Source organism: Solanum pennellii, chromosome 11 (assembly GCF_001406875.1).
Source record: "Solanum pennellii chromosome 11, SPENNV200".
Taxonomy (NCBI): domain Eukaryota; kingdom Viridiplantae; phylum Streptophyta; class Magnoliopsida; order Solanales; family Solanaceae; genus Solanum; species Solanum pennellii.
This window is the reverse complement of record NC_028647.1, coordinates 62891967-62919473: the sequence shown is the minus strand read 5'-3', so window position 1 is coordinate 62919473 and position 27507 is coordinate 62891967. Positions and strand designations below refer to the sequence as shown.

At 31.3% G+C, this 27507-nt stretch overlaps 6 protein-coding genes and 1 non-coding gene across 9 annotated transcripts in view; 1 reads left to right on the top strand and 6 right to left on the bottom strand.

Moving 5' to 3' along the window:
• Positions 1 to 1234: 1234 nt before the first annotated feature.
• On the bottom strand, positions 1235 to 4918 carry LOC107002934 (ferredoxin, root R-B1-like). 2 transcript variants are annotated; one of them, XM_015201143.2, is made up of 2 exons: positions 4685 to 4918; positions 1235 to 1855 (listed from the first exon to the last, which is right to left on the bottom strand). In XM_015201143.2, the coding sequence occupies exon 2, from the start codon at positions 1846 to 1848 to the stop codon at positions 1396 to 1398; it is 453 nt and encodes a 150-aa protein (XP_015056629.1). In that variant the 5' UTR covers positions 1849 to 1855; positions 4685 to 4918; the 3' UTR covers positions 1235 to 1395. The 2 variants fall into 2 exon arrangements, with proteins under 2 accessions (XP_015056629.1, XP_015056631.1); XM_015201145.2 differs by lacking the exon at positions 4685 to 4918 and adding an exon at positions 4439 to 4615.
• A 1800-nt stretch (positions 4919 to 6718) lies between these two features.
• On the bottom strand, positions 6719 to 6793 carry LOC114074981. Its single transcript, XR_003575359.1, has one exon. It is a non-coding gene; the product is annotated as a small nucleolar RNA snoR86 (small nucleolar RNA).
• An 82-nt stretch (positions 6794 to 6875) lies between these two features.
• LOC107004966 (60S ribosomal protein L10a-1-like) lies at positions 6876 to 9778 on the bottom strand. Of its 2 annotated transcripts, none has more exons than XM_015203404.2 (6): positions 9686 to 9778; positions 9500 to 9543; positions 8334 to 8553; positions 7582 to 7747; positions 7247 to 7452; positions 6876 to 7138 (listed from the first exon to the last, which is right to left on the bottom strand). In XM_015203404.2, exons 2-6 carry the CDS (start codon positions 9502 to 9504, stop codon positions 7085 to 7087), a joined length of 651 nt encoding a protein of 216 aa, XP_015058890.1. In that variant the 5' UTR covers positions 9505 to 9543; positions 9686 to 9778; the 3' UTR covers positions 6876 to 7084. The 2 variants fall into 2 exon arrangements, with proteins under 2 accessions (XP_015058890.1, XP_015058891.1); XM_015203405.1 differs by having other exon boundaries at positions 9627 to 9724.
• A 2702-nt stretch (positions 9779 to 12480) lies between these two features.
• On the top strand, positions 12481 to 16291 carry LOC107003003 (cytochrome b-c1 complex subunit 9). The gene is made up of 3 exons (XM_015201231.1): positions 12481 to 12732; positions 13161 to 13208; positions 15981 to 16291. The coding sequence occupies exons 1-3, from the start codon at positions 12613 to 12615 to the stop codon at positions 16029 to 16031; spliced, it is 219 nt and encodes a 72-aa protein (XP_015056717.1). The 5' UTR covers positions 12481 to 12612; the 3' UTR covers positions 16032 to 16291.
• A 430-nt stretch (positions 16292 to 16721) lies between these two features.
• LOC107004035 lies at positions 16722 to 17535 on the bottom strand (the record flags this gene model as incomplete). Its single annotated transcript, XM_015202255.2, has 1 exon — positions 16722 to 17535. A coding segment is annotated over one exon (531 nt), but the record flags the coding sequence as incomplete, so codon positions are not given.
• Positions 17536 to 18650: 1115 nt separating this feature from the next.
• LOC107004082 (protein BIC1) lies at positions 18651 to 19499 on the bottom strand. Its single transcript, XM_015202311.2, has one exon. The coding sequence runs from the start codon at positions 19455 to 19457 to the stop codon at positions 18954 to 18956; it is 504 nt and encodes a 167-aa protein (XP_015057797.1). The 5' UTR covers positions 19458 to 19499; the 3' UTR covers positions 18651 to 18953.
• Positions 19500 to 26130: 6631 nt separating this feature from the next.
• LOC107004114 (transcription factor TGA9-like) overlaps positions 26131 to 27507 on the bottom strand; it is a 10122-nt gene continuing 8745 nt past the window's right edge. The window contains exon 12 of the mRNA XM_015202347.2: positions 26131 to 26277. Within this exon, the coding sequence (XP_015057833.1) occupies positions 26131 to 26277 (147 nt within the window). The remainder of the gene's footprint in view (positions 26278 to 27507) is intronic.

The following is a 27507-nucleotide window of genomic DNA, read 5'->3' as shown; positions in this document are numbered from 1 at the left end:
CATAATGGAATTACAACTTCATGACAAACTTTGTCTAATTGCCTCTCTTTTTATCTAAAACTTTTAGCATATGTAGGCCATGATTAAATTGAACTTTATTCTTATTCCAATAGGCTCCAATATCTTTCATGTTCTTGTCCCTTTGAACAAAAAGTTTTTTGACAATACAATCTAACCCTAAGTCTTTTTGGAGCCTCTAGTAAGTATTGTTCTTGTTTTCCATACTTTAAAATGTAACCTTTAGGCTTTTTGAAAAGCCAAGGGGATCTTGAACATATAGGGTGTGTTTGGTACGGAGAAAAATAGGTTGTAGGGGCGACTTCCAGAGATAATTACGGCGAGGGGAGATGAAGAGCATTCTTCCTTCGGTTCGTCAAAATGTTTAGAAAATATTTTTGTTAGAAATATAAGTTCATCAAAAATCAAGAAATGACTTCTGTCATGTAAGTTCGTTCTTCCACCTCACGAAAACAAGAGCGGAGCTCGGTAGAGGGCCGAAGGAGGTCATCCTATCCCCTTTCGACAGAAACTTATGCTGTTTTTATATGGTTATACTTATTTTCTATGTATACATGTTAAACCCTTTAGTTTCTTCATGTGTTCACATCTTCATAATTTGAACTCTCTAGTGAAAATTCTGTCTACGCCACCGCTCTCTGCAGCACTGCGTTTGTGTGTTCGTTCATTCCTTCCTACCCCATGTATAGTGTTTGCCTAAATTATATACAAATGTTTCATATATTTGAGTGAAGGGAACTTTTTCTTGTTTGTCCATAGAAGTAGAAGATAAATGGTTAACTAGAAAAGTTCAATGTTGATATTATGGGCCAGTTTCAGAAGAAACCATGAAGCCCATCCATAGTGGCCCATAAAAATAAAAAAAAATAGAACAAATGACAGAAATCACATACTTTTATACGCTCATCTCATGTACATTTTATACATAATACACTAATCTAATGCATAAGATACATTAATTTGATGGTGCGTGAAAATGAAGGATTCTAGGGATTTGTAAAACTAGCTGGGGATAATGATAATAAGAAAACTTAAATGTGAAATTTCCGTCATTTTACCAAAAAAATATTTATATAGACAAAGCATTCTTAGTAAGAGTGTGTATAAATTCATAAAACTTGATTCTTCTGAATCATCATTTTCATATCTGATACTATTATCATGCCTCAATAACATGAATGCAAAAATAGCACATATGGAAATGAAACATCAAGGATTTAGGGAAAATATAAACCATCATATATAAGAAAAACACTTCATTACATAAAGCAATTTATGAAACAAAACAAGTTCATGATTGAACCTTAGTTTTGACACTAGAGGGGAAAAAAAAGCAATATCTAACTGTTTTTACCTTTGCTTTGACATAGGATTTAACTAGTAAAGATCACCCTCCTTGTGAGTGTGGATCACACAATCAGAGTTTGGGTAAGAAACACAAGTGAGCAAATATCCCTCCTTTATTTGCTTGTCGTCCAGAAAAGATCCGTCAGATTGATCAACAGTACCCGAGTGTATCTTCCCAGCACAAGTTGAGCAAGCACCAGCCCTGCAAGAATAAGGGAGATCGACTCCAGCATTCTCAGCTGCATCGAGGATGTAGGTATCGGAAGGTGCTTCAAACTCGTGTTCAGTACCATCTGGACAAACCAATTTGACCTTGTACACGTTCGCTGATACTCTAAAGCTAGAGTCACCTTTCAAGCCAAAGGATTTGGAGATGTTCCTTACAGAGCCCACTGAGAATGGCATTTTAACAAATGCACTCTTTCTTTCACTCAGAGGTGCAGCTTTGAACATGCAAGTGGAAGGAAGCCTTACGGTCGACATGTTTTACCTGATCAAATATAAAAGTGATCATGAAATACAGAAGTAACAAAGACGGATATGTTCAAGAAGAATATCTAGCAATACAATTATGGTACATGTATGAAGCTTAAGAGTTTGACATACCTAGTGAAGAAGTAAAAAGAATCAAATCAACCTCCAGCTTTCATTTTTTTATCGACAGAAGTCAACAAGTCCATTTTAAGTGTTCTGATATACCTAAATTCTTTCACATTAATGACATGCATATACATATGAGTACCTGGAGCTATATCTTAACCCATTTCTACCCAAAAAAAAAAAAAACTATTGATGTCGGCGAAGCAGCAAAGAAGAACGTGGTAGAAACCCAACACGGGAGTGGAACAAATATGACTATTTGAAAAATATATGCCATGTGGTAGATGAAAAAGAAATGAAAATCTGGTAGTCCATTTCTTAAAAGACAAGGCTTCAAATGTCTGGAGCATTATGAGAAGAACAAGCGAGTGGCTTCCTGTTCTTCACTCGAAGCTCCATATTGTGAAGATAAAATCTAGTGGTATAGTAATCTATGATTCACCAATTAAGTGTTATCCTTGTTCCTTTTACAATGTTGACGGTAGGCTCTGAATGGAAGGGTTAAAATGCACATTACACACAAATGAACAAGAATTAATCTGACATTTGGGATGATATATGCCGTGTGGTAGATGAAAAAGAAATGAAAAGCTGAAAGTTCATTTCTTTAAAGACAAGGCTTTGAATATCTGGAGCATTATGAGAAGAAGCAAGCGAGTGGCTTCATGTTCTTCACTCGAAGCTCCATGTTATGAAGAAATAATGGCATAGCAATCTATGATAGTGTTATACGGTGTTTTCCTTTTACAATTTCAAGACTAATTAGTAATGACATTTTGATAATATATGCTCTGTGGTATATGAAAAAGAAATGAAATTCTAACAAGTGCATTTCTTTTAAAGACAAGGCTTTGAATATCTGGAGCATTATGAGAAGAAGCAAGCGAGCGGCTTTATGTTCTTCACTCGAAGCTCCATGTTGTGAAACTAAAATCTAGAAGCATGGTATAATGTATGATTCTGCAACTCTAATTGGTATCCTAGTTCCTTTTACGGTTTCCAGGATAATGACAATGAATGAGGGGCTAAAATGCACGTTACACACATATGAACAATTAAATTGCATAATCACAATATCAATATCCTCTCCGACTAAAGAATGTGTTCTTGCATGAAAAAGTCTTGATTTCCTACTTCAGGGAATTTAGCCAAGGCTTGTTTAATTCTTCTTCTAGATGTTCCAAAAGTCTGGTTATAGATTCATCCAGTTTTAGAGAACTACATTTGCTCAAAATTAGACTAATAGTAAATTCCTATATATCAAAAAGATATTGTTTAATCATCCTCTATGAATTATCCCAACAAATTAAATGAATAAATACCCTTCATCTACCTTCACTACATCAAATTACATTAAGAGGTCATTGCAATTCACATACACTATCACAAAGTCCCCTTTATTCTTGTTACCAATCTAATTTCAGGACTAGACTCAACAACATAAAAGCAAAAGCACAAAATCGCATTATGCGAGTATAGAGCTAAGCTTTTTTGAATTGATTATAGTTATATAATACAAACCATGACACAAAACCAGAGTAATTTCATGTAACAAGTTAGCTATTTACAAAAATGTTTCTGCATTCGTACTATGACAAAGCTGAAAAACAAACTACAGCTACTACTCATTAGATTTAAAAAAACAGCAAAATTCAAAGTATTCATAAAAGTTTGAAGTACCCAAAATCCAGATTTTCTTAAAGATTCATTTTTTAACACAGAATTTCACGAAATGATGGACAAACAAAGAGAGATCTCAACATTTAACAGGAAAATTCAAAATCCCAAACACATTTGAGAAAACAACATGAGCATGAATTAAACAAGTTAATTCTCTTTACAAACCAAACAAGAGAATACAAGAATTGCCATAAGGACAAAACAATCTCTTTCACTACCTATGCAAACCAACAAAGTATCCAACAAAAAGTAAGCTCAAAGGTCATTTTCCATCTACAAAAGTTATGCTTTTTGACTTTGAAATTTTGAATTCAAAGCTCACAAGAAATAAAAAACAAGATTCAAAGTTTCAAAATCCAGCTTTTCTTAAAGACTCAATCTTTTAACACAGAATTTCACCAAATAAGAGATCTCAACAACCAATAGCAAAAACATCAAAAACACAAAAAAACATGTACATGAACCAAACAAGCAGAATCTCACAACTAAAAACCCAAAAATTTCTAAAAAAGGGTAACAGAAAAAATGATTAATTTTACCATTATAAGAAGTGGGGTTGGCTGATAATGAATCAAGAACATGAAACTAACAGGAAAATCACAGCTTTTCTTATAGATTCAATCTTTTAACAAAGAATTTCACCAAACAAGAGATTTAAACAACTAATAGCAAAAACATCACAACCCAATTTATAAAACTCAGAAAACAACATGAACATGAATTAAACAAGCAGAATCTCACAACTATAACTCAAGAATCTCTTAAAAGGTAACAGAAAAATGAGAAATCTTACCAATATAAGAAGTGGGGTTGGCTGATAATGAATCAAGAACACGAAAAGCCCAGCTTTTCTTAAAGATTCAATCTTTTAACACAGAAACTCACCAAACAAAAGATTTAAACAACTAACCGCAAAAACATCAAAACCCCAAATCACAAAACTCAGAAAACAACATGTACATGAACCAAACAAGCAGAATCTCACAACTCAAAACTCAAGAATCTCTCAAAAGGGTAACATAAAAATGAGAAATCTTACCAATACAAGAAGTGGGGTTGGCTGACAACGAATCAAGAATCTGCAATTAAGCGGAGTTCACAAGAAAAAGCTTGGCCTTTTGGATTTATTGGGAGCCAACTAGTAGTATATAGTGAGAATAGGAGGCAGTGTTAGGCAAAGTTGGCAGAGTGAAAGTGGACAAGGAGAGACGTAAACAATATTACCCTAAAACCCACTACCGCCCATGGGTTTCTCTTTTTTCACACCCACCAAATCAAACAGTATTATCGATTTGATTTATCGATTTTTTATTTTTAAATATATTAGTCAAAAAAATTATTAATTATTAATTTTTATTAATTGATTTTGGTCCTTAATGTCTAATGCTTTGGTTTTAGTTTTATGAATAAGAAAATACTTATAATATAAATATATAACTATTTTAATAAATTTAACGGGACAAGATAAAATTGTCATTTTATAAATGCTTATGAAAAAGAAACAATAATAACAAAAAGAATCATACAAGTATAACAACAAGAAATTAAGAACCTGTAAAATTAAGAAAAGAATCGGCAAATAGTGTTTGTTCATATAATTTGTTATTGTTAGGCAAATATTTGGCAAATAACCCATATTTTCATATATTACTAGTATTTGGACCAAGTTTCATTATTTGGGAACTTGTAATAATTTACTAAAATCTACACTAAGCTTTTAACTTTTACAAAAACACATGTTGTTCTAGGTAATTTTTTTTACGTGACCATCAAAGTAGTGATAGAATATCCAGTAAATATGAAAATGATGTTATGATTATTGATGAAAATGATGAATAATTGACTCAAGATAATAAAGTCGTGTGATGAAAAAACGAATTAAGGTAACAAAGTCATGTGCTATGTAATACAAAATTATGATTAGTTGTGATGATTTTTAAAAATTATGGCATAAATAATATTTTTTAAAATAATATGAACAATATTTTTCAAATACTATAATAACACACATGATAAAATTCCACTTAATTAATAGTTATCAAAATATTTCAAAACCTATGACCAAACGGTTGCGAAAAGTTCCTATGTTTGCCCAACTCTATAACCTAAGATTTCGCCTTAAAAGGATTAATTTCAACATGTCTATTTAATTTCACAGGAAATCTAATTCTTCATTTTAGGTGCAGTGCTAAGCAGGCTTTTAGCCATAAATTATTATATTAGATATAAATTATTCATACTTAAATGCTAGCTCAAAAGTGAAAAGTGAATTTTTTTTTCTTTTTAGTTAAATCTTTACATTAGTAAAACAAAATTTTTTATCTAATATATCCATGGAAAACTAGTTATGATTTAAATTGGATTTGAAATTTTCGTAGCAAACATTGAATTTCAAATGATAAAAAACATATACAGTGCAATTCCACTTGATTTGAAAAGAATAGTTACATTAACCACTAGACCACATACTCGACTATCATTGTTACATAGATTCATCCTTGTTTAAGATGGAAAAAAAACAAATCATCATAATTAAAAATATTGTTTGGACTATAAAGTATTGGAAAATCACAACAAGTTGGCTGCTTAAGCAAGTGGCACTGATCTTATTAAGACAATAATTGAATAAAAAGTTACTTCTCATTGACTATATTGGTAAGTGCATATACTCTTTGATTATTGTAGGGTCAAATATATATATATTTTTTCTTTATTGCCTAAGCTTTAGAGCCAAATTCAAGCACTTTAGGTGGCTTAAAAAACAAGAGCATTTCTGCCCAACATTTGGTACATGGATGATAAAATCCAAATATAGAACTTGAAATTAACTATATTCCCTACTTGATTTGGAGAATTACACTTGATGGGATATCCAACCAATGTACCAAACAACCCCATCCAGTATTCAATAGAGGAAACTCAAAACAACGATAAAATTATCTTCATGTGACTTATATGTCACCAGTACGACCCCTTTTAGTATTCCAAAAAGAGCCTTAAAACAGCAATAAAGTTAGTTTCATGACTTATAGGTCACGAGTTCAAACGTCAAGAAAGCCTGGTGAAGGAAGAAAATGTAGCAATTTGTTCAACAATATAGCCAACCTTCAATGCAATAATCGTCACTGATTATAAGACGACCTTGCTCTGCTAATTGGCTTTTTTCCCAGAAGTAAATAAAACTCGAAAAACCATGAAGGATGCAGCAGTGCATCACGGGGGATAAGAAGGATAGAAATACTGCATATCATTCAAATGAAATCATCATCTAAGAGAAGAAAGAACAGAGCTCTTGAAATGTCTCAGCAATATGATCGATCCTTATAGTGATGTAACATTCAAAAACATAATCAAGGATGAGTACTATCCAAAATTTTCATTAATATCTATCTCTTACAAGAAGAATGCACGAAAAGCTCCAATAACGAGACTTGTCATCTTAAAAGACACGTTGAGTCTTCCCCATGGTGCTCTTCAAGTACAAGCACCTTACCTGTTGTGATAAAACAATTGAAACAGATTAATACAAGAAAAAACTGAGTTTACAATCTAGAGCAATAATACGAAGTTAACTGCAACTGAGATTGCCAAATGGACTTACGTTCTGCCAATTCTTCTTTAGAAGAGAAACTAAGAAGTTCACGCTCATTTGCACATTCTGGAAGATTTGTTTCTCTTCCATATCACAATTACCAACAGCAACACCCATGCAAAGCACCTTCTTCAACTGGAACTTGATGGTAGCCTTGGTTTCATTAACCTTAGACTCGAGTGACTCTTGGTGGGAAACAAGGGTTGGAAACTTACCTGCATTTACAATCAAACACGGTCTGTTAAAAGATAATCATCAAGAGTAACCAATTCAAGCAAGAACACAATTTCAGAGAGCTATTGTACAAGTCTGTACAGAATACCAAAACAATCTATAAAACTTGCCTGCCTTGTTCAGACCAGGACCCAAGAGACGAGGAATCTGCTTGATGACGGATTCTGAAGCCAAGAAAGCATGGTATTTCTTTGCAAGCTTCTTAACTAACTTCTTGTTCTTATTAAGCTTCTTGAGGCTCTCGACATCCATGTACTCCAAACCGATCTTCTCTGCCTGCAAATGCATGTGCCAAGTTCTGATTATTACCCCTAGAACACCATAGATTCATCTAACAGTAACTTTTAAGCCAAGTTAACAAATTATTGGCTGTCACGAATATATCGAACCCACAGTTGACAGACAAGCTAACAAAATTTCATAAGTCCGAGCCCATTAAAATCATACTTTGACTGTGACTCCACTCTATCAACTATTCCTATCTGTTAGACAGTCAGAATTGATAACATCATTGTACCCATCGTAATTACAACACGTATTCAGTGGTGCATGAAGATTCAATTGATTATTATCAATTACTTCTCTCACAATTTCATCATATAAGTAAAAGAATTATTAAAATATAATCAGTTTTCTATCAATTAAACGAGTTATGCTAGATAACCATCGACTAAAAAATACATCTTCTATTAGTTAGAAGAGTAAAAGACCTAATCTAGTATATACTAAAACAACAATATCTGAGGGCGACAACGAAAATCCACTAAGCAGTTGCATATGCACCTCCCAAACACTGTATGTGGTTAAACAAAAGAAAATCCCATAGAGCTAGTGACCTTAATGAGCATAAAAGAATAATTACCTCTCCCACGTGCTGAGCATCTCCAAGCATGCAAATCTTCATCTTAGGACGTGGAATGTGAGGCAACCTCACAGATCCACTGAAACGTTTGTCCTTTTGGGGATCATAGTTCTTAAGCCCAATCTGGAGCTCAATAGTCTCAGAGAACTTCCTCTTTTTCTCAGCCGAATCATTCTTAATTACAGAGATGGCTTCTCTAAGGGCCTCGCTCTGAAGCTTACTGTAGAAAAGTTAAAATTAAATCATTTTATGCAAATATTTAACAAGACATGCAATAAACAGTAAAGCTAATGTTCTTAACTACAACATATCAAGAGGCCAACATATTTACATACTAGAAGCAGCGAAAGAAAGAGAGATGCACACTTCAAAATCTCAGCCAAATATTAATAAACTATAGACACAACAAACCCTCTTTGAATGAACAAATTCCTAAGCAAACCTAAAATCCAAAAGCCAAATTGCTTTCACTTTTAACATAAAAAGGAAAACTCCACAAGATAGTACTCCAACGAACAAAGAGACCCATCAATTTTTCTTCTACTTGACCTATAAGTAGAGGATATATGACAAAGGTTGGGGCAACGTCTGTGTAAACTCTTAAGTTCTCTAGACCCCAACTGTGGTTTACAATAGGTATGGTTATTGTTGACACAAAAAAGTTAACTTGCCATTTCAACAAAAAACTCTTTTGAGTTAACAAATTCCTAAGCAACCTCAAAATCAGTTGCTCTGACTTTTCACATAAACAGGACAACTTCTCAGGATAGTACTACTCAGAAGAAAAAAATCCATTACTTTTTCTTCTGTTTGAGCCATAAGCAAAGACTCTATAGGAAACAGCCTCTCTATCACACAACCACAAGGCTAAGGCATGCACAAACTCTACATTCTCCAGACCTCACCTGTGGATTACACTGTACAAGGTTGTGGTTGACACTAGCATTAATTTTTTTCAACTTCCCACATACACAGGGTACAAAAACAAACAAATCCCACAAAAATTCAACAAAGTGATCAAATTATTGTCAAACATTCATAAAAATTAGCTTATCATCCTAGCAAAGCACAAAATACAGAAAACATCCACATATTAACAAATCAAAAATAAAGAAAAAAATTGAACATGTAGCTAAAAAAAATAAAAATTAAAGCTTTCCACATACCTCATGACTCAAATACTTCTCCTTTCTCCTTCAAAACTTCACTTCTGTCAATCGATCAACATAAAAAAAATCAGCATTCCAACTAAAAATTACCAAAATTTTCAAAAAAAAAAAAAAAAACTCGCACCGTTAATCTCTAGATCGAGACCTAGAAATGGAGTCCCTGATAAGAAGAAGAAAAAGTACCTGTATGAGAAAACCCTAATTAGGGTTTGTCAGCGCCGTAAGAGAGACGAAGGGTGGCTCAGTATAGTGATATATGACTTTATATACAAATAGGGCTACAATGTATATATTGGGCCTTTGAAATATTTGAATTCTAAACAAATTGCATCAAATAGCCACTTTTAGAAAATGTAATTTAAGTTTTTGTCATAATTTGCATATGTTAACCACCCAAAATTGTGTTTAGACTTTGTAGATATGGTGTTTTAAAGTTCGAATTACGTAATTCAAATCTAGGCGTGTATTTAAAAAGTCAATTGTTGTGATTTTAAATCCAGATAATTTTTGAGAAAAAAATAGATGCAATGTTTGTGGAGACTAACTTAATGTATTTCTTAAATTAAAATGATTATCATAATGCATTTGTTTATAAAATTGTCTTAAATTTAAATAATTTATTTTAAACTTCAACTTGTATTCCTAAAAGAAGTTGATGATGAAACTTATATAATTTGAGAGTGGTTAATTGCAAGATAAATAATTTCGTTGATGCGAGCATGTATGAGCGCGAGGAGGAGATGAGAAGAGAAATGAACGGTGATCTTTTTCTAAGAGAGGCTAAATTTTAAATAATGAGCAAATTTTGATTAAAGATTAAATATGAACCCAAAAATGTATTATTGTACAATTTGCTATATTTGAATGTGTTAAATGACTCTTATCTTAAATTTAAGACGATTCGTTATGTGTTTTCATCTTTTTATAAAAGTTCTTTTTTGTATTTTGTTATAGATTTGATATCTAATTTGGAATTTGATTAATTGATATTCGCGTTCAAAAATTTCATTTTAGAGGTAAAATAGTTTCGATTGTAAAAGGGTCCGATTCGCTAACCTCAAACTCGATATCTTTAGTTTTTAATTAAAAAATGCTTATCACATTATCATAAATTTGTAGAAGTATCCACTATATACAAAAATCGAAAGAAAAAAAATATATATGTCTTTGAATGGATGGCTAATGAGAATTGCATATTTGTTTTGAGTGGTTAAGGTATCTTTTGCTCTTTTTTTCGCTTGATGTCTGAACTTGATTGGATTTACATTCATATACTTCATTATTTATTTGGAGACAGGTTTTCTAACACAAAGAAAAACATTTTTCATTCCTACGGAGTACTTCAACTATCAATGCAAGAAAAATTGGAGGGATTTCAATCATTCCATCACAACTCATATTGATTAACATTTTTTTACTCATCGACCATGACCATTGTGGTTTTCTTCTATAATAAAATGGAAAAAAAAAAGGAAGACAAATTTGAATAATTTTGCAAAGTTCAAAAGTAATTTCGATTATTATTATTTTTCATTTTATTTAGATGTTATTCTATAATAATTTGAAATTGTCAACATAGATAAAATATGTAAGATGGAGCTTCGTTTGAAATTAAAAGCATATGTGATATGTTGAAGTAAATGTTTCACATAATACATTGATAATTAATTTCAAAAAAGTTTTAGAAGCAAAGTTGTGCCTTGTATTTTGCTAGATAAACAATATGCTATCAAATTAAAAGTCTAATAATAAACGAATGTCCATTTTGTTTATATATATTTTTTTCATTTGGAATAGTTTATTTAGTGAATATGTAGTTACATAGTTTGCTTTGTTTAAAATTAGCTCAAAAAACAAAAGAAAAATGAAAAAAAAAGGAAGGTAGAACATCATTTTTGAATAGTTTAGAGCAACCATATGAGATCGATGTTTGAGTATGACGAACATAAAGAGTTACTAACAAAAAATCTTTCGTCTTGTTTCTCTAGAAATCATCCTGTGATTAAACTAACAACTTTGTAAGATGACATTTTATTGTTGACAGATGCAGGATTGCAGAATGATGATGGAAAGGTAAGTATCGGTACTGCGACTTTGGATAGCCTTGGAAACATGCTTCATGTCCATGGAGCTCCAATCCGATTTGTTGGGAAAGTCATGACTGTTGAAGCGATTGCTGTTAGAAAAACTCTTGAATATGCTATCATTAAAGGGGTGAAAGAGAGTGAAGATCTTATCAGATGCTAAAAATGTTGATGATATGATTCAAAAAACGAGCAGGGACTTCATGGGAGAAAGAAGTGTTGTGTGAAGACATTTGGAAGCTTTCAATCATGTAGAATTTATATATATATTTCTAGATTCGTGAACAAAATAGCGGATAGGTTAGCTAGATACTCTATCTCTTTGTTGACGGAAATCTCTTGAGAGAAGTTTTTTCCAAGATTGATCGTCCAGGATGCAAAAGATATGTTTAAACTATGTATTCCGTTGATGCATTACTAAAAGAAATTCTGTACGACAATTTTTTTAAAAAGTATTTTGGGTAATTAATATAAGGAAATTAAAAATTAACGATTATATTGCACATCATTTTAGAACGGGATATAGATGAAGTAGAGGCTTATACATTCAACATCTTATATGACAAAGAACATATCACTAAGACTTACATGTAAGTTTTGCAAAATGATTATGCGATTAACTATGTTGTATGTATGAAGTATTAGTCGATAAAGAACTCGTACGTCCAGAAGATGAAAATAACGAAAATGAGATATCAATTATAAATGTGTAGACATAATCTCATCACTAAAATGATATAAAATTACGTTTCTTTAGTCAGATATCATAAAAATTAAAATTAGTAAAATTTATCAATAATAATTTTTCATATTTATTCCAAAAAAAAAATAATAAAAAAAAATAGAGGACTTTTCTACCGGGTCTAATATAAACCCATCAAAAAAACCAAACCGGGTCGAGGTAGGTTAACAATATACAGAAGCTCAAATCTCAAAGCAAATCATCGCATTTTCTCAAAATTCATCTGTTTTCTCTACAAATTACCATATCTAAGCGAAACCCAGAAGGGATTTTAAGCTCAGAAAATGGAATCAGCTGCTAGAAGAAGTGGTGGTGGTGTTCTTGAAGGATTTTACAGGCTGGTTATGCGCCGTACCCCTGTCTATGTTACCTTTGTCATCGCCGGCGCTTTGCTCGGCGAACGGGTCAGTCGTTTTTCAAAAATTTATTTTGTAGAGATTTGGGTGTATTTTGATTGGATCTGAAGATGTATTGGTTAAGTTTAATGGATTTGATTTGTAAAAGATGGGTTATGTTTCTCGGACTTTTTAAAATTGTTATCGCATCCGTGTTGGATTCTTCAAAAAGATACTGCTTTTTGGGTATCCAACATGCACGTGTTGACGTTTTTGAAGAGTTCGGAGCAATATAGCAGATGGGTGTGAACCATTTTTATGTTTTTCTTGCTTGTTGTGTTGTTGTTGTACTGTACGCATGTGGGATTCTTTAAAATGCAATAATTTTGGAGTACAGGATATGCATCTGTTGATATTTTTGAAGAGTTTGGAGCAATATAGCAGATGGGTGTGATCCATTTTGATGTTTTTCTTGCTTCGTTGTGTTGTTGTTGCAGGCAGTGGATTATGGCGTTAAAACGCTCTGGGAGAAGAACAATGTTGGGGTATGTTTGAATTCTCGAAAAGTTTATTCCTTTATCCTGATTGTGCAAAAAATTCCCTTTTTATGAGCACACTGAGAAGCTAAAGAGATGCAACATATAAATATGTATACATAAAAGAAATTTGACCTTGTATGTTCATTGTAATTATTTTGGTGAAGAGGTGTAAGATGAGCCCCGTTGCAGCATCTAGCTCTGCATAGTAGCCTATAGGGTTCATTTTTTCAGTTATGAGAACTGTTTGAATTAGGTTGCTGTTGGGACATCTTGTAAGGTTGCTAACTTGCATATATGTCTATGGAATGACCATTTCTTCACACGATCTTTCCTGTTTATTTGAAATACGTGTGCTTTAGAGTCTTGTTCTGATGCGTCTTTTTCATACTAGAGTTTGTGAAATGAATGAAAATGGTTATGATGAATGGGGTTTTCCAGAAACAATAGCCTTAGTATTTGGTGATGGTATTTTAAACCTCTGTCTTGATGAAATTGCAAATATCATGGATTCTGTAAATTGATTAAGAATTTCAAGGGACCAACATTAAGTTTTTTTAGGGGAGTAGTGTTGTAGACTGCTGTTGGGATTATGTCTGAAGTTTGAATGATGTATTGGCTAAGTGACTTAAATGAACTAGTTCTCTTTTCAGCTGAATGTGGAAGATAGTCCTACCGCAGGTGTCTGTTACCTAAATTTGCACAATTTGAATTGGGTTCTTTTACTTCCTCTGAGGGTGTTCTAATCCCTCTTGTTCCTACCTTCTATTTCTGTTCTTCTTTTTCTTCTAGCATCCAGCTCCTCCTTACTATTGTCTTGTAATTGTTTAAACATCTCCACATTCTTTACCATTTCTGTTATTCTGTTACATTTTTTATTTTGCCCTTTGATTTTTTCCTTTTGTCACTACTTTCTTTCTTTTCCCTCCCTCTCCCTCTCTTCTTCTCCCTTCCCCTCCCTGTTTGTTTTTTTTCTTCTTACACCTTTGTGTTATCTATATTTATCAGCTTTTACAAGTTCCGTCCACCTGTTTCTTCTTTACCTTTTTTCTGATTTGTCTCTCTTTTCCCTATATTCCAGCTTGCTTCTCTTTCTTGCATAAATCTGATGTCCTGACAAGCTTGTAAGCACATACACTCTTCCATATCGTACTTGCTATCTGGTACGGCTACCGGTGCAAGTACTGAGTAACCTTGCTTTTCAAGGTTTAGGCAGATGTGCCGAGTTAAATCTAATGTCGGCTTTCTTGGAATGTGCACCCCTGCTCCAAGGTTTTAGTTTCCTCCTCCGCTTCCTCTTCCTCCTCTGCCTCACTTTACATCCTCTATTTTCTGCCATAAAATCCAACAACTTCAATTGTGATAATTGTTGCAACAACTCAATGTTTGTTTAGTTGCAGCAGATTTCATAGATAGTTGTTGCAACAATTTCTTAATTTGTTGAATTTTCTGCACAATCTCCTTTGATAACTTGAATTTTCCCTCATAAAATTTTCTCCTCAAATCTTCACAACTAAAACAAAAATAACTCATAGAATGAGAAGAAAAAGAAATGATAAAAGAGAAAAAAGAAGAAAAAAATGGAACGGGGAAGGAGGATGAAGAAAAAAAAAAGAAAGATAAAGAAGAAGAAGAGGAAGGACGGAGGTGATAAAATTCAAATTTGAGATTTGAAATTTAGAAGTGTTGATAGGTTTCTTTAAGAAAGTTCGAAATTTTAATCTAATTAATACTAATTATAGTCACACCCAAGTTCCCTTAATTATATTTGACTCGGTCAAAGTCATCTTTTTTCAAATCAAGGCTTGACATGTCCCTGTAGTGTGAGTGTGAAATCTTCTCGAGTTACGTTGTGGCTGAAATGATAAATGATATGTACAAGTATATCAGCAAGAAGCAGACCGGTAGGAAACAATAGGAAAGCCATGATATCTTTCCTAAGCAGGCAAAACTTTTGCTTGTGAAGTCGTTGAACGTCTGTTTCTTTTTTGCTTCATTGTAATCAGTCAGTAACTGCATTAAGTCTCTACATAAAGAACTCTTAATATAGTGAAAACTGATGAACAATACTATGACCTAAATGTCAAAATACTGAATCAACCTTGTCTCCGGAAAAGTGAAGAGCGACCATTGGTTCTGAAAAAAAACTTTACAACAGTAAACAAAATTGAACAATGAGGGGTCGTTTGGTTACCTGGATTATGACACTAGTACTGATATTAAATTCAGGATTGCATTTATCCATCATTTGGTTATTAATATTAGGTAATATCAATATAAATTTGAGCGAAGGGTAAAAAACACACCTAAAGTATCATGTTTTTTTCGAGTTCAATACATTAACAACGAGGTGCGAGAATTTCCTACATGAACCATCACCAAACATTTCTCAAGGCTCACCTCAACTATCCGTTGTTTATTTTTTCCTACCTGAAGATGGTGACATTTCATTGAATAGGCTCTCTTATGTGATATGAATAGGTTCATTATTATCTTTGACAGCTTATTTGATATGAATAGATTAGCTTTTAGAAATGCTTGACACATCTTACTGTTATATTCTTTATATTGCTGGTTCCATGTTCATGTTTGATTCTCAGTAGCAACCTATGTTCCCGAGTCCAAAATTGTTGCCACTCATACTGGCTCCTTCAAAAATGCATTACTTTTGGGGGATCCAACATATGCACTCATTGACATTTTTGAAGAGCCCGAGCAACATACTCATTTTAATCTTTTGGTATCATTCATTTCTAATTTGGAGCGTTTACTCAATTACAGAAGCGTTACGAGGATATTTCAGTTCTTGGACAGCGGCCTGTTGATGAATAAATTTTCAGTAATGGAAAGTTTATTTGAGACAAGAGACAAAGCACTTGTTATCGATATTTCAATAATTGTTTTGCTAATTCGCCATTGCTGGCTTTCTTTTATATATTTGCTGTAGTTTTGAAGGAAATTCATTGAATGAAATATGATACCAACTTGAAATTTTTGTCATATTGGCTTGTGTTTGACACTACGGGGTGACAGGAAAATAATCATATTGTTGCATTTTATATGAAAGTATTTGAAACGAATTTTTGAGATGATGTTTCTTGCCCTTCGATTATGGTATTATTTTGTTGTAACGATCGTTCCTTTTGTAAGTATGCTTTGTCATGCATTCTTTAGCATTTTGTGTTGGCTTCTTGGTTTTGTTTCTTGAATGTCTTTGTAGTGTTTTTACTTGAGTCGAGGGCTTATTGGAAACCCACCTAGGTAGGGTAAGGTTTGCGCATGCATTATCCTCTCCTGACTCTACGGGTGGGATTATGTTGAGTATGTTTTTAATTTGGTTATTGGTAGTATTGTTATAATAGCAAAGTAACTACAAATGCTATTTGAACTTGGAATTTCTTCATCTTTAACTAGAGATTTCATATTTCAGAACAGGGTCTAAAATAGATTTTTTAGTATCAATTCGAATTAGTCGGATCCTAAAACGATTTCAATCAAATAATAAAATCTTAAAAACATATCTTGCCCCCTAACTTCTTATGTTTATTGCAAAATAAGGCATGATTGATACAAATGTGCCAAAACTTTAACAATTAACTTCACCAAACAAAAGAAAATTTCAAGCAATGATCTAAAATCTCCTTGATAAGGATTTTATTCTTGAAATATCCTAATTTATGATTTTACTAGCTGATGAATATCTATATTCTGGTGCTACAAGATTTCGAGTATTCTTGATGTTGAAGCTCAACTTAAACACACTTGTTTCCCTTCAGACATTTTTTTTCTCTTTTTCTTCTCATGACTATCTACTTCTGACCTCGAACATTCTTGACCTTGAACTTGAACTTGAACACACTCGTTTTCCTTGAGACATCAAGGCTTCACGAGCTGATTTTAGTCCCTCCGGAGCTAATATTTTATCAAAAGAAGAATAATCCATCCATTCCCTCAAAGAACCCTCATGTTCCCATCTATCTGGTACAAGAACCTTACCTTCAACTTCTCTCCAATGCCTCTTCAATTTCTCACTCCCTAACAACCCTAATTTCTTCGATCCGATGAAAAAATTGTCTGTTTTATCTTCATCATCCACTATAGACAATGATTCAATGTTCTTGATAGAATCTTGATGTTGACATTCACCTTGTTTATGAGAGTGTTCTTGATTTACTTTCATCGTCATGGAGTCGAAAGAACTGTCTATTTTATCCTCATCATCCACAATTGATAAAGATCTAATGTTCTTGATGGAATCTTGATATTGATATTCAACTTGTTTATGAGAAAGTCTTTGATTTTCTTTCAATGTGTATACAATATGGTTTAGTAAAGATTAGAGTCTTGAATGAATTTATAATAAAGGTGGCTCAAATTGTATATATATGATCAATAGGTGGTGAATTGTTATACACGTTAAGACTTTCAATTTTTGACACATTTTTTATTGTTCTCCAAATTTTTTCTTGGAGTATATGTTAGGTAAAGTTAGTAGAGTTTGTGGTAGAAGTATATATGATGTGTGTTCTTTTTGTATGTTATATATTGAGACACATGATTATAAACAAACAAAAAAAAGTATGTGTATATGGACATCTTATAGTAATGTTAGATATTTTTTCCAAAAAAGTATGTGTATATGGACATTTTATAGTAATGTTAGATATTTTCCCAAAAGATGGAGTTATACCTCTCCAATGGTAAATTTGAAATCATAAAAAAAGATAGCGAATGAAGTTGCTTTTGATAGAGAGTGATTTATCTTTCGATATAAAAATTTTTGATAATAAATCTAAGTTAATTAAGTCGCAAAATGGATACTTAGTATTGGACGGAAAGTTACTCCTACAAAAAAAAATTGTACTGAAATTTCTTTGATGCACTCTTGCATACACTCTAGTTTGCATATTACAAATTTTATTAGATTTTGATGCATTTAGATACGTCCGCTTACATGTATCGATGTACATGAAGGTAAAATTAGGTGTAATTTCTTCTAGATACACTATATCTAAGTAGCTTCATATGTATTCGAGATATATAGACAAATCTTGCTTGCCACTCTCCTATGTATCTGGTATCTCATGACAAATACATATATCTTAGGATACATGACATCAAAATTGAGTATAATTTGTTCTGGATACACTATATCCAATTGGATTCACAAGTATATATCTGGGATAATAGACAAATCTCGTTCGTCGCCCTCCCATCTCACTCGCAACTCTCCTATGTATCTGATGTGATTTGAATGTATATGATACATGACTATTTTGTTCGCTTCCCTCCCCATATCACCTGCCTCTCTCAATTTTAGTACGTCTGGTATAAAAAATATACACGTATCTAGGTGTATCTTTCTCAATATATTGTTAAAAAATATTTAATTAGTGATAAAATACGTAACTATTTAAATGAATACATAATTTAAGAAAGCTTAGTAATAAATTGATTACTAAATTCTAGTTTGTTTTTATTGGACAATAAGGCATGATTGATACAAATTCTTCAAAAATCTAAGCAATAGACTCCAACAATAATAATAATAATAATTCAAACTAAGATCTAAAAGCTCCTAATTTATGACTTGACTAACTCAACATCAATATTCTTAGCCCACACCTCATGATCAAACTTTTTTTTTTGTCATGAGTATTTATTTCTCATTTCAAATATTCTTGAGGTTGGACTTGAACTTGAACTTGAACTTGCTCATTTTTCTTGAGACGTCTTTTTTCTTCCTAATTATGATTAACTACTTCTGATTTCGAGCATTCTTGAAGTTGAACCTGAACGTGCTCGTTTACCTTGAGACATCAAGGCTTCACGAGCTGATTTTAGTCCCTTCGGAGCTAGTATATTATCAAAAGAAGAACAATCCATCCATTCCCTCAAAGAACCCTCATGTCCCCATCTATCTGGAACAAAAACCCTACCTCCAACTTCTCTCCAATGCCTCTTCAACTTCTCACGCCCCGATAACCCTAATTTCTCCGATTCAACGAATAAATTGCCTCTTTTATCTTCATCATCCACCATTGACAAAGATCTAAACTTTTTGATAGAATCTTGATATTGATATTCACCTTGTTTATCATCACAAGAGAGTACTTGTTGATTTTCTTTCTTCGTGGAGTCGAATAAATCGCCTATTTTTCCTCCATCATCCACCATTGACAAAGATTTAAAGTTCTTGATAGAATCTTGATATTGATATTCAACTTTTTTATGAGAAATTTCTTGATTTTCTTTCATTGTGGAAGTGCATGCATATTGTTTAATTATAAGGAGATAAGAAATGTTGAACTTATATAAATTTAAATGATAGGTGACATTTTTTGACCAATGAGTGGTGAATCGTTATACACGTATAACACTTTCAATTATTTAACATGAGTGTTTTTTCGTTTTCGCACTCAGTGTCCGACAACGACGGAGTCAGAATTTTCACGAAGAATGTCCAAGTGTTAAAGTGAAACTGTTCTTAAAAAGTGCAAAAAAAAATTGTTAATAGTGATATTTGAACACACGAAGACTATAAATTTGCGTGTCTTTGATCTTTCAAGACGCCTAAAATCACTAGGTTACATCATATTGTTGAGTCAAGGGTGTCCAAAACATGTTATTTCACCACTTTGTTTATTATTTTACTCATATATACGGTAGAATATTCCGACGAAGGGTGTCCAATTGGACACCTTGACACAAGGGTGGCTACGCCACTGGTGTTCGAAGCCCGTATTGGAGCTTCAATTAAATACAAATCACGCACTTCAGGGCTTAAATGACGATCCAAATAAGATTTTTCCCATACCCATGGCTGGAACGCAAAACTTCTGATTAAGAGTGGAACAGTTTCACCAGTGCATTGCCATCCATGACGTTACATGAATTTTTGGTCTTGTGGGGTTTCTATGTTTGGATCTTTTTGTTGTTATGTAGGGAGTTTGTAGGGTTCACTTATTTCCTAGCTAGAGTTCTTGTGGTTGAACTATATATAACGTGTTCTTTATTTTTTATGTTAGATAGAGAGACACATGATACATAAACAAAAATGTTAAATAAAAGTGTATGTGGACATCTCTCTATTTAATCTAAGAAAAAGAAAGATATTTCTTTTTCATATTATAATATTGATGGAGCCCATTATGAAGTTTGACTAAATTTAGATCGTTAAATTTTAATCACATCGTTTCTTGATTTTAACGTATTTTACTATATTTTACTTTGTATTTTGATATAGCTTATTGTCATTTTTTCTTTTCATGAAACTCTGCTTCGAATAATTTCTCTTTTGAACTAGAAATCTATCAGAAATTGTCTTTCTATACCACACAAATAAGAATAGGTTAGACGTACATCTTACCTTCCTTTACCTCGAACCCCACTTGAGATTTACACTGAATATGTTATTATTTTTAAAATTTGAAGTCAAAAGAATATAATGTAATTTAAGTTACTCGATACTTGGACCCATGAACATATGAGTTACTCTTAATTATACCCATCATAAATAATAATAATAATAATAATAATAATAATAATAATAATAATAATAATAATAATAATTACCTTATTACCAAATTTCACTTAATTGCCATTTCTTTTAACTTCTTTTTTCCATTTAATTGATATGTCCTTGTAACACTACACACAACAACATATCTTATATATAAGATCGTGATTGGATCCGCATATGTTTGGTAAAGAGAATAATCTTATCCTTTGAGAATAATCAAATCTCTAAGGTTCACTAATTATTTGACTGTTGGCGGGTCTCTTTGTATGTGTTGTCCGGAAAGAGGAGGGCTCAATGATTATTCGTTCGCCGGAACCAGAAGTTAAAATTTTGGTAGATAGGGATCCCGTAAAAACTTCTTTCGAGGAATGGGCCAGACCGGGTCATTTCTCAAGAACAATAGCTAAAGGGCCTGATACTACCACTTGGATCTGGAACCTACGTGCTGATGCTCACGATTTCGATAGCCATACCAGTGATTTGGAGGAGATCTCTCGAAAAGTATTTAGTGCACATTTCGGTCAACTCTCCATCATCTTTCTTTGGCTGAGCGGCAATAATCATTAGCGGCAATTGATTCTTAATTGCCGCTAAATATATATTTTTAACGGCAATCAACACTCTTTACACATGTTCCTAAAGCCTTTAGCGACGTTAGTCCTCATGACACTTAACTAATGTCGATAAAGACTTTAACACTTTTTATTAACGTCAATACTTATTGCCGCTAAAAATTATTTTTGTTGTAGTGACATTTACATTTCCCTATATTTATTGGTGATACTTTGTGTAGTTAGTGATTAAATAAGTTACTACTAAAAATGAAAACAATTATTGCATGAATATTTAATTATATATCTTGATTTTACAGGGGAAAACAATACTTTTAATACATGTAATTTTTATTTTTAAAAAAAGATATTTTAAGGTTCTACATGCATATAAAAACGTAAATACAAAAAAATGACGAACTATATGACTTGTTTGTTCCTGATACACTTTTTAATAAGGATCGATTTAATTTCTATGAATTTCATTCGATTAAAGAAATTAAATATTTATCAGTTAGTTTTAAAAAACCAACAAGTTTTTATACTTAACTCGAATTTCATTCCAACCTCGATAGTTTGAAAGTTATTTTTGTATTCTAGTTGTAAGTTACTTTCCAAATATTATTAATGTGATGAGATACAAAATTTGTTAGTAGAAATACATTAGTATACACAAACTTTGGGCTGGGCTGCCAAGTTGGGCTTTACCATTTGTCTTTTGGTAATTTGAAATAAAACGATCCAACTAGTTCATTGGGCCTTAAATTAGCCCAAGTTGCAACCAAGTGGGCTGAGTCGGGTCGAATCGGATCGGATCGGGTTGGTATATTTCATGGAAAAATAACTTAAATACACAACTATAAGTTTTATATTCTCTAATTTTCCCTTCTTTTTTTAAATATTACATAATTCCCTTTTTTTTAATTTTAGTGTAAGTTTATAGATACATTACATTCTCTCTCCTATAATACACAGTCACCCATTTTAATGCCTATTTTTTCTCCATTAAAACACTCAACCTTTTAAATCAGTTTTTTGATTTTGAATTATTAATTTTAATTAATTTTAAATAAAAGACCCAATTTTGAAATTTTGAATTTCAAAATTTAAAAAATTTGAAATTTCAAAAATCAGGACAATTTCTCTTAACTTCTCCCATTTTGTTCTTACTCCATCAAGTTTCAGTTCTTCTTTTTCCATAATCATCTTCCTTCTTCTTAACCGAGCATATTTTATTGGTTTTTTCTTTTTATTCTTAATCCATCATCGTCTTTTTCTTCTTAATCTGTAATCGTCTTAACCCAGCATCTTTTTATTATTAATCCATCATCAGTTCGTCTTTTCTTCTCTTTTTTGTTTTTGTTAATTGTTCTATTACATCATAGTAATGGATCCGTTAATTAATAGAAGGATATATGATTCCGACGATGAAAATTGGAAAGAAAATAGGAAAAAGTCTTTGCATGATCCTATGAATCTTCAAAAGGATTCAAACAAAGACTCTGGCGAAACATCAAAATCAAAGGTTGTCAAAATACAACAAAAAAAGAAAAAAGAAGCAGCAAACATTGTTGTTAGGCCTACATTGTCTCGGGTTAGTATTTTGGTACTTAAAACTATTGTTGAAATTAGTAAAAATTTTAAGGAATCAAGTGTGCTTGCTGATACATTTGAATAAGTGTGTATAGTGTTTTAGATGATGAATTGATACATGAATTTGTTGTGTATCATAATATTTTATATGTATCATGAAGTTTTGAAAATTGTTATAATGTATCATTCAATAAGTTTAATAAATGCGTCATCAACTGTGCTTGATGATACATATAGAATCAGTGTGTACAGTGTTTAGTCAATGCACTAATACATGTAGTAGATATGTATCACATGTTTTGCATGTAGTATGAATTTCTGAAAATTGATATCATGTATCAGTAAGATATTAGTTGTTTAGTTGATGTATTGATACATGTTTTGAAAATTGTTATAATGTATCATTCACTAAGTTTAATAAATGCGTCATCAACTGTACTTGATGATACAATTTCTTTCCTTGATACATCAATATCCAACTCGGCTGCAATTGCTGCTTTGAGATTAGAAAACGAAATTGAATCTCCAACAACGATTCCGTCGATTTTGTAACTTTCATACTGCAATTCGTTCACCCAAATTCCGGAATGTCTCATCAAAATCGAAGTATTCATCTTGAAAAATCCACTGTAACAACAATAAAATTACTGTAGTTCCAAATTTAACAGATTGTGCATAAAAAATGTTTTCAAAGTAGATGATATAATTTTTGTTTTTCAAAATTTGAAATTAATATTCAATTACGTGCTGATTTTATGCTGATTAATGATCTGTTACCGTAAATTAAGCTTTTTTAATAACAACATTAAATGTACCGTTTCCCCCCATGTTTTTCTTAACAGTTTAAACTTACCATGTATCATTTACCATGTATCACTAGAGTCTAAAGTATCACGCCTCAACAAATTTAAGGGATTTTTTGTAAATACTAAATTTGTCGGGACAGAATATAATTATTGAATTACACTATGGGATTTCTTAAATTTTTACATATTTCATCTATATGTGAACACAATTAATCCTTTTGGTTCAGACTCGGTAAATATGGAGTAAATCGTCTCTGATAGAAAATGCTTATCTTTCCATTGAATTCTTTTGGCGCTGCCGCAAATGAATTAGTCGAGTCCAAAAGTTGATATCTAACGTGGAATTAAAAATAATAATATACAATACAAGTTCTCCTTCATTAATTGGACGGTAAACAATTAATTGAAACCATAAAAGATGTGATATAGTGGATGAGACTGTTATTTCTTTAATCAGAGGTCTCGAGTTCGAGCAGCGAGTATGAAAAAATCCTTTTCCCTCCGAATGGAGCCCTATGAGGCGCGAATCCAAATAGTCAGGCGCAAATGAATTAATCATGTTTCACTTAAGATCGTAAAAACGATTCGTCTGAATTTCTTTCGATGTATATAAATTACATTATACATATAAAATTAAAAAGTTATATTATATATTGAAGAGCCAATGAAGTAGTTGTGTCTCTCTCCATTAAAATATGGAACATTGATAACCTCTTCATGCACACCAAGAGTGAAAAGCCAATTACATTATTATATCAACTTAATTAATAAATATATATATATATATATATATATATATATATATATATATATTTCATTTGCACAAAAAGACGATAAATGCAAATCCAACTTGTCTTCATGTTTTTAAGTTGTCGTTTGTGATTTTATTTTATGTTTCAAAAAAAAAAAAATAATCCCTTCAATAACTTCACATAATTAATTAAAAAGAAAAAAATAATAAAGAATTAATCAACCTATATTTAATTTGTCTTCAATCTTTTATCAACCCACCGCCAAAATAACCCACACCATTTGTTTCCCAATAAAGAAGGTCCTAAAAATATAATATTCTCACCATATTTACGTATTGTTCGAATATTTTAAAAATAATTATCGATGTGTATCAATGTTAAAATGAATTTAAAATACTCCTTATATGACACGATATTATTTGCTTTGAGCTGAGCTGGCATGATTTCCTTCGAAAGGATTTCGCTTCATTACTCAATTCATCGTCTTTATACTCGTCTCACTGAATTTTTAAATTCATTATTGAGCTAAATTAAAACAGACACTCTTAAAAATTAGTCTATACCTAATATATATCTTCGTTTTCTTTTTAGCTATCAACTTGTTATTTTGTTTTAACATTCAATAATATTCAACATTTGGAAAATCTGATAAGAGCAATAATTTTTTTTAAAGAGTCTGAGCAATATGTATATACTATATCTAATATTTTTTATTTTTGTTGCTATTTAAATGTTATTTAATTACCCTAATGATAAAGCTCCCTCATGCACAATAAAATTGATTTATACATTTACAATATAAGAGTAATATTAATTTTTATATATATATATATATATATATAGACAAAGAGATATTTTTGATATGTTTATTTAGGAAGTTAAATTTATCTTTCTTTATTTGGTAGAAGTCATATTTGATACAAAATTTTAATCACATACAATAACTATGATTTTGTTGGAATGTTTTCCTTTTTAATAAACTAAATTTTCGCCTCATNATGGTGTTGTGATGCTTGTATCATTTGCAATTCACTTGTTGTTTGACAAGAGTTGTCATCTGCCACCATAGTCCTAAAAAACAAAAAAAAAAAGGTAAATAAGTGGTTAATAGTCATTATATAAGATAGATAAATATTATGATACATTAACGATCAATCGCAAAGTGTAAAAAATAAAATTTTTAAATTTTATTTCCAGTCAAATAGAATTACATAACTTGAAATGAAAGCGATATTATATTTTAAAAAGCTTTAACTTATTTTTTTTCTCAATTTAATGTTAGTTAGGGAGCTTATGGTAATATGGTAAGTAATTAAGTATATTGTCATCTTTAATAATTACAAATTTCGAATTGAAGCCTAAGTAATCAAGCTATTTTTGATAGAAAATGCTCTATTTTTAAAGTGGGACTCCTCTAAATGAATTTTGATTAGTCAGATCTCAAAGGGGAATCAAAACATTAAATTTTAAGATCTTAAATTCAAAATTCAATAGCCAAGTTACTTTTGATAAATGATACGAAATGCTTTCCCTCCAAAATCACATTTCTTAAGTCGACTCTCGATTAATCAAGCCTCAAAATAAAACCAAATACTCAATATTAAAATCTTAAATTTAAACCTTGAAAGTGAAGTGGCATTTAATAAAAAATATTTTACTCTTTAATTTTATTTTATTTTTTTAAATATGAATTTGAATTAATCGAGCTTACTCTCTAGGACGTGATGTCCATAGGGAACTTAAGGCTCTTAATCGACCATAATATTCACCAATCATCATGAAACACCTTGCTGATTGTCTAATTGTCAATATTCTATGCAATTGGTGTATTGTTTGTTGCCTCAAATTATCAGCCTGCAAATTAAATAAAATTCACATAAACCTAAAAAAAAAAAAAAGTCAAAAAAACCCTACATTCTCTAGTATAGCAAATGACTTTTTCTTAGACACAAAGTCAATGACCATTTTTGTCTTTATAAAATAATATAAAATTTTAAACTATACGATAAAAGCGATGAAATTCCATTATAATGTCATGGAGTTTAAATTTCACATCAATGACTATTTTTCAATTACAAAACAAAAAAAATAATATCTATTTGTGAATTATATATAATTAGTAGAAACATCCTAATCAAATTAAAAGTGATTTAGTAGTTGAAGATGGACCACTAAATGGTAGACAAGAGGGGCCTAAATGTTTAATTAAAAATTTCAACATAGTTGAAATTTTGGATCCCTTTTAAGTTGTCTTGTCATAAAATATATTTGGATTATATTAATTATTTGGTTAGTAGTAATAATGTTTTCATTCAAAGGTTTGGACTAATAATGTTAAAGTGATGATTATTTAATTTTGTTGATAGCTCTTGCAAGGGTATTTATTTGAACATGCATCATTTTCAGATAGGAACATATATCCAATAAAAACAAAAATTATAATATTTCAAATAAATTATAATTTGAAGTGGACCTAGATAATAATAATTATAATAATAATGTAATTTAAAAAATATACCATATATATACTCTTCCATTATTTGCTCACTATGTTTTTAAAATCGAATTTGAGCCGATCACTAGTTAATAAAATTACTATTTTTATCTCAAATTATCTGTCATTTTTTGCTTTTTGAAATTTCGATATATATAAATTTAAGAATTAGCCAAATTAACTTAGAATGATCTTCATGAAAGAGCTATATATATGAACCATTTTGGTGCATTTTATGAATAGGAAGTCACAATTAGGGGAATCCTCTTTGAATTTTATGAAAAAAACACAAGTAATAACAAAACAACAAAGCCATAATCTAAGGGAAAATCATCTTTAATTAAAAGCACTAATTACCAATTATTGCTATAGTGGGGACCTATGTATTAGGAATTTGATTAAGCACCTTTAGTGGAAATATATAACATTTGCTTTCACAAAAATCAAATAGATTTTATACCAAGTAAATGTCATTTTCAAAAGGATTTGTCAAATGTGTTTTTAGAACGATTTCGATCACAAAGTTTATTGAAAATAACTTTTGCTTCATATAAGGCAGAGATAAAATCTGTGTTTTGAATATATATATA